Source organism: Cyrtonyx montezumae, unplaced genomic scaffold, assembly GCF_038088225.1.
Source record: "Cyrtonyx montezumae isolate F1298 unplaced genomic scaffold, pur_monq_1.0 scaffold_13, whole genome shotgun sequence".
Classification (NCBI taxonomy): Eukaryota; Metazoa; Chordata; class Aves; order Galliformes; family Odontophoridae; genus Cyrtonyx; species Cyrtonyx montezumae.
The window spans coordinates 20,413,327-20,426,984 of record NW_027071859.1 but is presented as its reverse complement, the minus strand read 5'-3'; the positions used below and the strand labels follow the sequence as shown (position 1 = coordinate 20,426,984).

The following is a 13,658-nucleotide window of genomic DNA, read 5'->3' as shown; positions in this document are numbered from 1 at the left end:
ACATAGTAGTAGGTAGAACATCCGAACTTTCTGTTACGTACTATTATATTTGAAATTAATATGTCAAGAAAATGGAGTAACTTGTAAAATTTGTAAAGAGCTTTATGACTTCTACTTACAATTTTAGAAGTTTAGAATATGTACAAGAGAATTGGGTATCCTTATGTTTTACTGTATCTTTACTCAGGCAATTAATTGTCACTTCATTTTTGGTCTTTAAAGGAGCTCTATAGGGAAGGCCCTGCTTTTTATTTGTTTTTGTTAATGGTTTACAGGCTGGTTCAGCCCAGTTCTATGATGATTGGGTTGGGGACCCACAGACCCACATCCCAGGGAGGGAGAAGAGGGAAAGGGAAAAAGGAAAGGGGAGATGGGCCTAGAAAAAAAACATCAACATCTGAGGAGGAAAGCTAATTTACTAAATAAGATATTGGAGTGCAAAATAATACAATATAATTGGAAATGAAGCTAAGTAATCAAGTAAAATGAGCGAGTGTCCAATAAACTGAAGGCCTTACTCTAAATGCTGAAGGCGAGACAACAGTGAGCCCCCGCTGCTGGGTTGATCCCCAGAGGAAAGAGAGAATGTCTCGTGACACACAAACAGTTTTTTATTTTTTCTTCTGAGCAGAAATACGTAAAAATACAAAGCAACGCAATGTCCCCTGGGATATGTAGTTCTCTTCTGAGTCAGGTATGCCTGTAACTATTGGTGATCCATGGGGCTAGTGCATTAACTCTTTACCTCTCAATGCACTACATGATATTATGATGTGGAATACCAATACCAAAAATCATAAAAACATGACAGTTTTGTTTTTTTGTTTGTTTTAGTAAGACACCATAACATCTGGGTCTATTACCTGCATCTTAAGGTGAAACTTACTGCTTTCAGTTTTGACTTTATCTTTACTATATTGCTTATATTAATTTCTAATGTACTGGAAAGACAATGAAATGTCTTATCAACAGTGTTATCAACAGTGAGAATAATACATAGATCTAGGGATTTTAGAAATGTCACCTTGTGGTGTTCCCTACTGATTCTTCTAGGAAGAATGTCCTCATTGAAATTTCTTAGGGCCGCTAATACTTATAAGAAAAAGTAATTATGACGGGAAATTCTCTTGCAGAGCTTCTATGAGACATCTCTTAAGGTATCTCATGTTTTACACATTATTTGTTTCACAGTCTATTTATCTAATCATAAAAAATCAGTCTGAATTGCTTATAAGGGAATTATATCTTGTACATTTCAGAAAACAAACAGGATAATTCTTCTGAAGTAGTTAGAATTGTTCATCCTGAAACAAACATAATAGGCTTGGAAATAATTTTTTGTTTCCAGTTTTTCTAATACATATTTTTCTATATTTGAATTATTTCAAAGTAATAATATTTAATGATGATCAGATTAGTATATATATATTTCAAATCTAGAAAACAGCAATGAACTTGGAAAAGTATTTTAAAGCTGCTCTTTTTCAATATATATCAATATTATTTTATATTTAAGATTATACAACCCATCTGCCATCTAAAAAATATTAAATATCCATCTGAGATTTCATTCAATCCCTCCAGAGTTTCATCTAGATTTCATCTGTATGTATCTGCGTAAGCAGCAGTTTGCCGTGGTCATCCAAACTCCCCATGTAATTTGTGGAAAGGGCAACTCTAAATGGCATTTTGATTCATCTTAAGACCATCACCTGAAATTTTGTTACCATTTTCTCTCTGCAAACTGTAGGAGGAGATATTAGCTCAGGTTACTATTTCTATGCTGAAATTTCAATCTTATGGATTAGGTTGTGGGAATATAATACAAATCTTTTAACTGTTGGCCACTTGAATGTTTCCACTGTGTTCCGCTCAGTGAAATAAAAATTTAGTTTTAGAATCTTATATAAAGAAATTTTTGATAATAGAGCTTTGTGCAGCAGTCTCTTTCACCTTGTCATGGATTGATTGTGCAATCTTGTTGTTATATAATTCATCTGAATAAAAAATTAAGAGGTTTTAACTTCATATACTTCTTGAATTATGGATTATTTGTTGAAGTATTAAAGTAAAATAAAGTTTTTACTTTTTTATTTTTAAGTGCCTAGCATCTTCATTCTTTGACTTTAAAAGTTTATGGGAAGGGCTTCCAACTTGATATGAGGAAAAAAATTAACATTACTTCTTTTCTATTTGTCATTCTCAAATCAGATAATACAAACTGAAAACAGTAGAAGTGAGTGCTTCTAGCTTTACTGATGGTAGTCAAATTATTTGTTTTAAGATTAGAACAATTCAGTTAACTTGTGGTATGTTTTGAAATATATGATATTTCATTGAAACAGGTCATAAAGCTTGCTTTTGAAGAGTTTGAACTGGAAAGAGGATATGATACCCTCACTGTTGGAGATGCTGGGAAAGTTGGTGATACCAGGACAGTGTTGTATGTGTAAGTACAGAACTTCAACAGTTTTCATTGCAAATTTGCTGTTGTATGTTGTTGGTTCTACATCATGATATATCTAACATTTTAATTATCATTTATGATATATACATTATAATGTAAGCATATATGAAGTGTATAATCATAGAATGGGTTAGGTTGGATAGGACTGTGGAGATATCTAATTCCAGTTCCCTTGGTGTAGTCAGAGCTGCCAACCACTGAACCAGGCACCATATCAGATCGATTATGGCCCCATCCATCCTGTCCTTGTACACTACAGGAATGAGGTATCCATGGCTTCTCTGGGCAACCAAATTAGCTTAAGCTAAATATAAAAACAAACAAAAACTTCTGTAAGTTATTTCCCCTCCGTATAACGCCATCTTGTCTGGGTGCACATAAGTCTTTGCTTCCAGACCTTAGCAGCTACAGACCTCGAGATCCTAATTTTGTGGGTCCTTTATCACAAGCCTAGTATTAAAACTTTATTAAGAAATAAGCTCAGATTTTCCAGGACTTTTTTTAGTCAGATATCTGAAGAATTAACATTGAAAACTGGGTAATGGGAGGTTAATAAATGGAAAATTAAAGATTTTGATAGGAAGAAGAATTAAGAATGGACAAGGACAACTGTATATAAATTCTCAGTCCCTCCATGAGCTTTCTAAAGTGTCTGAATTATCAACCATTAGCAGTTATCTGTATTATCTCATAGATGTACCAGTACAGCTGGATGGGAATAGGGAGAGATTTCCATTTTAAACAAGAGAAAAGATGGAAGTCAAATGCTATAGGCTATTATATATTATTATTATTCATATTATAGTCCAAGTGTAATTTCTGTGGGGGGGAAAAGAATCAAGAATTTTAAAAATTATTTTAAGAGCATGGTATATAAATACATCAAGGTGGTATATTTAACTATATACTTTGATAAAGAGCAAATTATTTAAAATCAAATAAATTTCTGGCATTTTGAATGGGGAAGGTAAAAATATGCATTTTTTGTGCCTCATTTTGTTTTATTAAAACTATGATTAATATACTTTTTATATATGATTAATATACTTTTTATGATTAATAAACTTCTGAAAATCTCAGCATCAGATGCTTAATTAATTAAAGGAGATATGCCAGTGAATTTTATTATTTTTAACAATTATTTCATACATAACGATAATTCCTTGAAAAATTACCGATATTATAATATCTGCTTGTTGAAATGGTTAGCTTTGTAAATAGAGCAATACAACTTACTGAAAATTCATCTAAATATATTTAGGCTGTAAAGTTCTGACTACAGTTATTTCTAATATTTAATGGAATCTGACTAGGAACTAATTGTTACCCTGACAAGGTAATTCAGTAGTGGTAGTCGTCTCTGAGGTAAAGACCATCTAGCAAAAAAAATTCATTCTCATCTTGGAAACTCAAAAGATGTTTATGATTGAATTTTAAAAGAATGTCTTAGTTTATAAACTAATTTAATGCCACAAACACTGATTTATTGAATTCTGAAAGCTCTGCTTCATTCTGTTTAACTTATATTAAATAAATTTATTTCTTTAGGTATTAAATTACATGCAGGAAAAACAAAAAAGGAGGAAAAAAAATGCAGAAAGGACTCAAAACTGTTTTGCATATTTATTTTTAGATTATCATTTATTTATTGAATGACTTGTTTTAAATTACAGATTATTTTGTACTTAATTGCAAAGGAGGATGAATGCATACTTTCAGATGAAAACTGGAGTTTACTGTATTAATCTACATTATCTTCAAAGATAAAAGCGCAATGAGAACATAGTTGTTATGAAAACTATTTTAAAAATTGATTTCTGGCCTCTGACAATTGAATCTCAACCCTCAGATCCAAATCTTTGCATCTTTTATATAAAAATCTGGCTTTTCATTTTTGAACTGTCACAATTATCATAAGTTGTCGTAGGTTTTTTGTTTAAAAGATTAATAAAAATTTAAGTATTTAACATGTTTCTGTAACCACTAGGGTTTTTTAATAGTCTTTTCTATTATTTATTTATTTTAGTATACATGCTGTTTATATGTGCTGTTAATGTGGTGCTATGTGTGTACCGTCAACTTTTCAAATTCAGTTAGTTCTAAACACAACTTGTGCTGGCTACTTATTCTAAATCAGAGAGAAACATGCAGTCTTTCTGATCTTGGACACCACACCTATAAGCTTATTTTTAGGTTTTTTTGGATACTTAAAATCAGAGAACCCTTAGTGCAAAAATTGCTTTCACCCTTTACTGTCTTTTCTGAAAGCTGTCTTTTTATATCTCCTGAATCTGTTTAATTACTGAGAAAGTTGGATCAAATTTAACTTCCATGACTGGATTTATTCCATCAGTTATCACTACATTTTAAACTTCTCTCATGTAGGAGAGATAAGGTATGATTGTACAATCTGCAGAATTAGGTGTGTTTAGCACCAACCAATTTGTATGAATGGCTGCTCTCCAGATTTCTATTGGTAAACAATCTCATCTTCAGATGCTTATGGCCTGGGATAAACTGAATTAGTAACAGCATGTGTTGTCAGACAGGGTAGATCTGATATGAGAATGCTGATCTATTTTGCCAGCTTTCTAGTTGAGGAAAGTTGTTCTCTATATAGAGAAATCCTATTCTCAGGAGCCCCCAGATTAAATAAAAAATAAAACTACAACAGAACCAAAGCTGCTTTATTGAAGTCCTGGATTCACAGATTATGAGAAAGTGAGGATTGAAGAAAGTTTTCCGTTTAACATTCTTGTAGTCCCTCATTTTGTATGAGAGCCTTCCTTGCATCAAAATTTTGTAACAAAAAGTGAATTTCTTAATATACCTCTCAAAAATGAGTAAGACTGTCAACGTTCAGAACTAAAGGACTTCAATTCCTTCCAAATAGTGAGTGGGTAGATAGAAGGGTTAGACAGTCTTTAAGCTAGACGGTCTTTAAAGTCCTATCCAATTCAAACCATTCTATGATTTTATGTTAGAATTACAGCTGTATAAAGATTATCATTGTAAAACTCTTAAGTCTTTTTGTATGATTTATCATCTTGCCTGTTGTTGCATAGAAATAGATATCTATTGTCATTAATTGCTATATGAGAAATGAGAGTAGATGAAGTTCTAGTAAGATTTTGTGGACGCATGTGCTGTAAGGCAGGCCAGCTAACTTCCTTCACCTTTGAAAAGAATAAGAAAAAAGTCAGAATGTGAGAACAGCATATCTGATACAGTCCTTCGCTTTTTTAATAGGTAATTATTAATGAAATGTTTAGATGTCTTAGGTTTATTATAACCATTTAATTTTTAATTTGAATGCATTCATTTAATGATTTTTCTTCCTATGACTTCAAATTAATCTCATCCATATAAAATATCTAATTTTATTAAAAAAAAACAATCAAAACACAAGGTTACTATATTGTGAACAGTTGTGTTATATTAATGATTTAAAAGGCTTCTTTATTTGTTTATTTGTTTTTATTATTTTGCTTCAGCAAGTGACTTTTTAATTTATCCTGTATACAGACTCACTGGATCTAGTGTTCCTGACCTTATTGTAAGCATGAGCAACCAGATGTGGCTTCATTTACAATCTGATGACAGCATTGGCTCACCAGGATTCAAAGCAGTTTATCAAGGTACTGCCTAAATTTACCACTTTAAACTGTAACTTTCTTCATACATTGAAGAATCAAGTCATTCAAGTATATCTTTAAATAAATTTTAGTATTGGAAAATGTTTTCTGTTATATGCTGCTTACCTTTGTAATTCTTTAGTGTAGATACTATTTGAAAAGTGTAGTTTTCTCTAACTTTACTGATGTAATTAAAAAGCTGAATTTTCATGCATCACTGAGAATCTTCACCGATCTAAGTCCAAATTAATATGGAATAAAATCGACAGAATAGATATATGATTGACGTGATTGTAGAAATTATGAAAGACTTTAACAAAACAAAAGTTCAAGGACAAGTAGTATTATCAGTAGCATGCTAATAGATTAAGAGTGATAATAAGGTAATTATTACGACAGTTTAAAAATAATTTTTGGCAGTGGAGAAATCTTCAGCTTTTATAGCTGTTGGAGCAGCAGACAGAATCTGCTTTCCAATGTAGCAAATAAAAAGAAACTAGAAGGACATAACATCATAGTGATTTAATAGGTTGAGTGTGTTGAGCATAAATATATATTAGTAGGTTGTAGCAGTTAAGATCGAAGTTTCATCCATACCACTATCCTTCCCAACAACAAATGGTTAGTGAAGGGATAAGGATATAGCATTGTACTATTGTTATCCTTCTCTCTTCTAAATTAATGAAATAAAAACAGCAAAATACTGGGGGGCGGGGGGAATAAAAAAAAATCCAGTTTCTGTGAGTACAAAATTGTTAAGTACATACTTATAAAATATCTACAATATTTATAATATTATATCTGTTACTTCTCTGAATCAGTTTATCAATAAATGTGTAAGAGTTCAGTTATAATATTAAAACAATATTTTAGTTTATTTTAATATAAACTTTACTAGCACAAAGTAATGAATTATAATAATGGAGATTCTCTGCTGGAAAAAAATGTTATGTTGGGGAAGAAATGTTTATGTTGGTTAGCTTATTAACATATGTATTTTATATTTTAACTTTCTCATTTAATTGAGAATCACCTTTATTAATATACTTTAATATTTAAGCTTCAGAATTATTTAAACTACTCACAATATTTAAATTAAGTTAGGTACAACCAGCGTCATATATTCTTCCTTAAATCGCTGATGTGACTATTACTGGAAAACTTCCCTTTCCCTTTCTCTCCATGCAGCAGCTGTGTTTGGCCGGTTTAGTCTATCCGCATTCCTATCTTTTCAGTGATAAGCTCAACAAGTTAAAACTTAGGAGTTGAAAGTCTGTTTGCCTCCATGTTTAAAAATGTGATGCGTTGCAACAGTAGCATATTGTATGTGAATAAGAGAGAATTATTGTTTTTTTAGCTCAGCCAGTGAAGACTATTTTTTTTTAGTCAAGCTTCTCTGTAAAGTATTTTTACATCATAATTAAACATACTCCATGTAAAGAATAGCTTAGACGTTTTTACTGTATTGTAGAAAAACAAAATGTTATATAGCTTTTCATTCAGATTAATTATGAGTATGTAATTGTTTAGTATTTGATGTTAAGATGGATGTTACATCCAAATTCTAAGTAACATTTAATAACATGTTTACCATATTTTTTAAAAACATTAACATTATATAATTCTTTTAAAGACTGGAAAGGGGCAAATTCTAAAAACAAAGTGATGTTTTCCTAAAAAGGAAGGGTAAGATTGAAATGAGAATATAAGCATTGCTTGATTTATTTATATATAAGCATTTATATATTCATATAGATTTTCAGATGCATTCATACATTTGTTGGTACTCGGTTCCTGACACTGGAAAAAAAATCCAATAAACAATGGAACTAGACAGATTTCCTTCTGTTCTCATACAGTTCAGAGATTTGTTGATGAAAATATAAGTAACCATTACATTTTATTTAATATATGTAGTCAAATACACTAAGGGTTTCTGCACTTTCAGCTTTCTACAAGACTCCTGTGTTTTGTTCATTTGGTAAGCTGGACATGTAAACTCTGAACATGTAAAGTCTGTGTTTTAAATCTCAACTTTGTGGTTAAACTAAACACTAGATGTTTGTGTTTTTTTTTCCTCTCTTTAATGGCTATGTGGGCCATTTTTTTTTTTTGAAAGATAAGTCCCAGTCTTAGTCAGTACAGTTCAGATAGAAGTTTCATAGAACAACTCAATCATTTTAAGTGAATGAAAATTTGCGGTAGCTTTTTAACACTTCAAACTTTTCCTCTTTACTATTTTTTTATTGTTTGTTTTAAATAACAGAAAATGCTGCTGTGAGTTCCACAACTGTAGCTGTTCAACTACATTACCTATGAAAATAGTACTTTCACTTTTATTGAAATAATTTTAACAGTTGACTAGTATGTTTACGTATTTCAGAAAGGGGTGAAATAAGCAGTGTCACTTTAAAATCTACTGAGATTGCTTTATTTTTCATTCTTACTCATTCTTCATTATTTCTAAAGTTTCTGCTTTTGGATGATACATCACAGCTAGACAGCATCAGATATTATGAGGTATTTTTGTTTGAGCCAAACAATGATAAATTCCTATAATAGTATCTGATTCTTGTGACTTTTTTTTTCCTGTTACTCTCTCTCCCCTCACCCCACAATGGGCAAGCCGTGTGTTATATTGCCCTTTAGTATGAAAGCCTTTTGTTGCTATACTACTATGTTCTGGTTGTGGAAATCAACGATAGATTTTGAATCAACTATAAGTCAAGCCTTCCTATTGTTTCCCTAGTGGTGCCACTTATGTTGTTTTTATTTTCCCATTACTTTAAGTAATAATCCATAGTAACAATTGATTTTGCTTAAATGTTACAGCTGACAAACTGTGGACTATATTCTAACATTTACATTTGCTCCTGGAGGAATATGTGAAATAGCTGATAAAGTTGATAGGTTATTGAAGTCAGTCAAGGTTGTTTTAAAAATCTTGCCTAATATTTGTTTCTGTAGGGGGAAGTACAGCATTAGAATTGTTCGCTAAAAAAGAAAATTAAGAAAAAAAGCATATAGCATAAGCATATACTTTTAGAGTAGTGTAGGGACAAAAATACATTAAAACAAAATTCTAAGAAATTCAATAAAGAATAAAGCACTGCATTTACAATTCAAATGATAATCACATTCTAAATCAACACTTAACTGGTACGAGACTTTCTGTATATTTATGCATGATTTCAACATACACTTTTTTTAACAAAACAATACAGCATAATCTAATAAATCAAAAATCATCAAACCTTAATTCTCATGACATGCTGGTGAAATGTGATTTGACAAATTTTCCTAAAAAAGATGACAAATACAGCGTTATTTACAGTTAAGTCTTGGTGATGTCAAGTTTTAAAAGACTAAATATGTATATTTATGCATTTATAAATATTTAAACAGTTTTTCATTTATTAGATTTGCTGAGATGAAACAAGACATTTTCTTATCCAAAATGTTTATTATGCATCCCTTTGTTGCTTTTTTATGCCACCATTACCTGCATGTTTTTTAATATTCTGCATATATAAAAGCATTATTAACATATTATTTCTAAATAAATATATATATATATTCGTAATTGCAAAGTCTTTGGTTCTTGTCTCATCTCAGTGTTTACCCTGCATTTTTCTTACGTGTGTATTGGAAATCTTCACACACTGCAAAATGCATACTGAACTTTTTGTCTTATAAATTAGTTTAAAGTGCATTAATTTTTATTATCTGTGGAAGACAAATTCTGAATATACATCTACCTATAAAACAGTAATAACAGTCCCTGTTATTACTATGGGAGTTACTTTTTAAAATAAAATATATATTAGGTTATGCCTGCAAGGAGATACCCAGGACAGTTAAAATTAATGACGTATAGTAAATAAAAACTACAGATTTATGTCAGTAAGCTACCTAAAATCCCTGTAAAGAGGCTCTTCTTCAGTAACATTATGACCCTCTGTACCTATAGGTTAATCTTCTTTGAAAGAATCCTCTGGGGAGAATTAAAGTTCAGTAATCTAGTGACAATGGTACACTTGAATGAGTAATTCATGAGGAAACGTGCTCTGATGTGATTTAATTTACAAGTCTAGACCCTTGTGACTTCAGTTGGTAACGGTTCCTAAATGCCATGACAAAGTGGTGGTTAGTGATTGTTATTGCACCTGATGAAACAATTCTCCTATATTAAATAAATAAATACAATTCAGTTAATTATCAGAGATAATATCGTTAAACTTCCAATTTGACATTGTGGTTTCATTATTTACTGAAAGTGAATCTATCTAAATACATTCATCCCTATACAGGTGTATGTTTGTGTATGTGCTTATATACAGAAGAAGTCAGTAAAAGAAGAAAACACCATCAGTATTCACAGAAAAGAGATTTTCTCTGCATTTATTTCATGAAAATATGTCAAGTTCCTATGAAAAATGTCTCCAACTTAAAAAAAAAATTACCTACTTTCAAGAGATTAAGAAATTTGAAAACTATATATAAAATATTTTTCTTGGGAGGCGTCAGTTTAAAAAAGTTTTCCATGTAATATATTGTAGAAATTTCATTCAGAAATGAATATTAAAAATAGCAGTGCTTTGGGAAGTAACTTTGGGAAGCTTTTAAAAATCATTCTCATTTTATCATATCATCTGAGCAATTAATCTCATAATTGCTATCATTAATGTTCATATTTGGATTTGGAACACAAATAAGTATGTCATGAGTTCCTGTTTTTGTCTTATATTAATAATTTAATGTAGCTTCTTCACCTATTAACTGAAAAATATAATGTTTTGTTTTAATTTTTCCACTTTCTATATGGTTGAAAACAAAATACCTCATGTATTACAAAATCATGGGGTTGGAAAGGACTTCTAGAGAGCATTTAATCCAACCCCCTGCTTAAGCAGGTTCATTACAGTAAGTCACAAAGACGAGTTTTCAGTATCTCCAGAGAAGGAGACAACCTTTCCGGGCACCCTGCTCCAGTGCTTTGTCACACTGAAATTAAAGAAGCTTTTCCTCATGTTTGTACAGAACTTGTGTTACCATTTGTGCCCGTTGCCCCTTGTTCTGTTCCTGGACGTAATGATATATCTAATTCCACAGCTCACAAACAGAGCAATAAAACTTCTAATGCTGTAGATCTATATTATGATACAATAAATAATACATGGCAATATCAGAAGAATTGTTCCTGACTTTCATGTTAATTTTGTGAGAAATGATCTAGGTAACTACTGATACGCTTTTTTGCTAATAGTTTTAAATCTTATCTGTAAGAAAGGGCAGATAACAGCTTCACTTTCCTTTCTATGAAAAACTTCTGGCTAGGATTGGCTCAGAGAAAGCTGGAAGGGGGCCTTAGAGCACACTGGGCAGAGGAGCCCTTATGGAAGAGGGTATAGAAAGGCTTTGTTTGTTTGTTTATTTGCTTCCATACAGAGCCAGAGGAGATGATATGGAGCTTACTGAAACCTCGAAACTGCCCTGAGACTGAAACTGTATTTTTTTTAAATAGAAGGTGGCCAGGGGCTGTGTTCTTGCCCTGAGGATACATCACATAACATTATCCTATGGAGGATTCTTGTTTATACACAGACAAACTGTGTGTCTGAGTGAATCTGTGTGTCTTAGGGTGGGGAGAGTTGGTTATTTCAATGTGTTAATGCATGCTACATTGCAGGCCATGATTCATGTTTTTATAGTGTGAAATTGAGAATATATATTGAACACTTCGGGATGTGATGAGGCATGTCTGAAGATATAAAGCCAGTGGAGTGGTACTAAATGACTGTATCAGAATAGAGGAAGGAAAACCTGGTGAAGTATTCTCCGTTCTGTTGTCCAATTATACAGGGATTGGTCCATGGTCCTTATTGTCCCCTGGATAATGGATGTTGGTAGGCATCATCAGAAAGTGTACTAGAGCTTGTGTGTTATGGGTGCTTGGGCATTCAGTACTCAGGCTAACCCTCATTCTTGCTTTGTTTAGCAGTGGTTGGTCTGTAAACAACCTAGAGTGAAAAAACTCATATTGGTAGGTAGCACTGGGAAGGGAAAGAATGGTGTACTAACCCTTTTTTTGTTGTTGTTTTGTTTCAAACACATTTCAAATAGCTCCATACTGACTCTTTGAAAATCTCTGCTTCTACTTGCTTAGGTAATGCCTAAGATTATTTGATTTCATGTGAGCGATTAATAGTGAATCACAAATACTTTTAAAAGTGGAATTCATATTGGATTTGTTGCTTGAGTTAAATCTTTGGGAAGTATTAAGTAAAGGCTTATTTTTTAATCATTTAGACATTGAGCAAAATCCTCAATAAACAACTGATTTATTTCACTATAAAGTTGCTTCACTTCAAAGTTCTTCAATACTTTATTCTTTGAAAGTCCTTTCACCAGCTGTGTGATTTATCCATTCAGTTCATAAACAGACATTAATTTCACACTTTGACTGAAATTGATTTGACATGCAAACATCTCCACCTGTTAAAAAGTCGGCATATCCTCCAGAGCAGTCTTTTTACAGTGCTCTCTTGTTTTATTAGCAATTCAGATGAAAGCAGGTGACTATTATTCAATACAAAATCATCATTTATCTTTACATTTCTGTGTAATTTGTAAACAAATAAATCTCATAATCCAAATCATTGTCAAGAAAAATTTCTATTTTTTGTTGTTTTATTTTTCACAGAAAGTATTTGTTATATATATGATACGTAGAAATAAGACCCATTTAGACTTCTTTAAGTATGTGGATTTCTGAATTAGGTTAACAAAAAGATATAGTGACTCCTAATTAGGTATTGCATGTGCTTGCATACTCATTTTGCATCAAAACACTTGGAGTGTATACTATTATTCAATTTTATTTTAATCGTGAAGAATTAATGACATTTAGTAGAAAATGGTTTTCCTGAGGTATGTATTTGTTGGTGAATTCTGAATGTATCTCATAGAACATCGCATAGAGATTTTTAACAGCTTAATGAACATGGTGTTTGTACAGATAAGACCATATAGTATGTGCTGATAGTGAGTGAAAATGATATTAATACATTAACATAGTATAGTTTTTATAAAACATTAAATTTGGAGAGCAGTACAAATGACCTGCATTGCCTACAGTTTCAGTCTGTTATATAATCATAGAAAAAAAGAAATCATGGCAGTTGTAGTAACAGTGGATTTAATTACAAACCAGTCCTCTGCTTCTTTGTACCTCCACTTTTATGATGATTCTTCCAGGGAGGCATATCCATGGACAGTCCTTTCCTAAGTAGGAAATGATGTGCTCTTCACAGCAAGATTTTAAAGCAGCACTTTCTTTACAATTCACTTGCATATTTGGTGTAAGTTTTTTAAGGACTCTTTTATTTTAGCTTACATTCCCCTAAGAAATTCCTTTGTGGTTAAAGAACTTTTAGAAAGAAGAGTACCATTTTCTATGAAACAAAATCGTTACAGTTAAAGCACATAATAAAGAGGTGAATGTTTTACCAACTATACTAGCAGTATCATTTATAATATATAAAATAAATGGAGTA

The 13,658-nt window shown here is 31.5% G+C and overlaps 1 protein-coding gene across 1 annotated transcript in view; it reads left to right on the top strand.

The window, feature by feature from the left end:
• Positions 1-13,658, top strand: part of CSMD1 (CUB and Sushi multiple domains 1) — a 966,006-nt gene that overhangs the window by 710,269 nt on the left and 242,079 nt on the right. The window contains exons 11-12 of the mRNA XM_065730794.1: positions 2,346-2,449; positions 5,993-6,105. Coding sequence (XP_065586866.1) covers positions 2,346-2,449; positions 5,993-6,105 — 217 coding nt within the window. The remainder of the gene's footprint in view (positions 1-2,345; positions 2,450-5,992; positions 6,106-13,658) is intronic.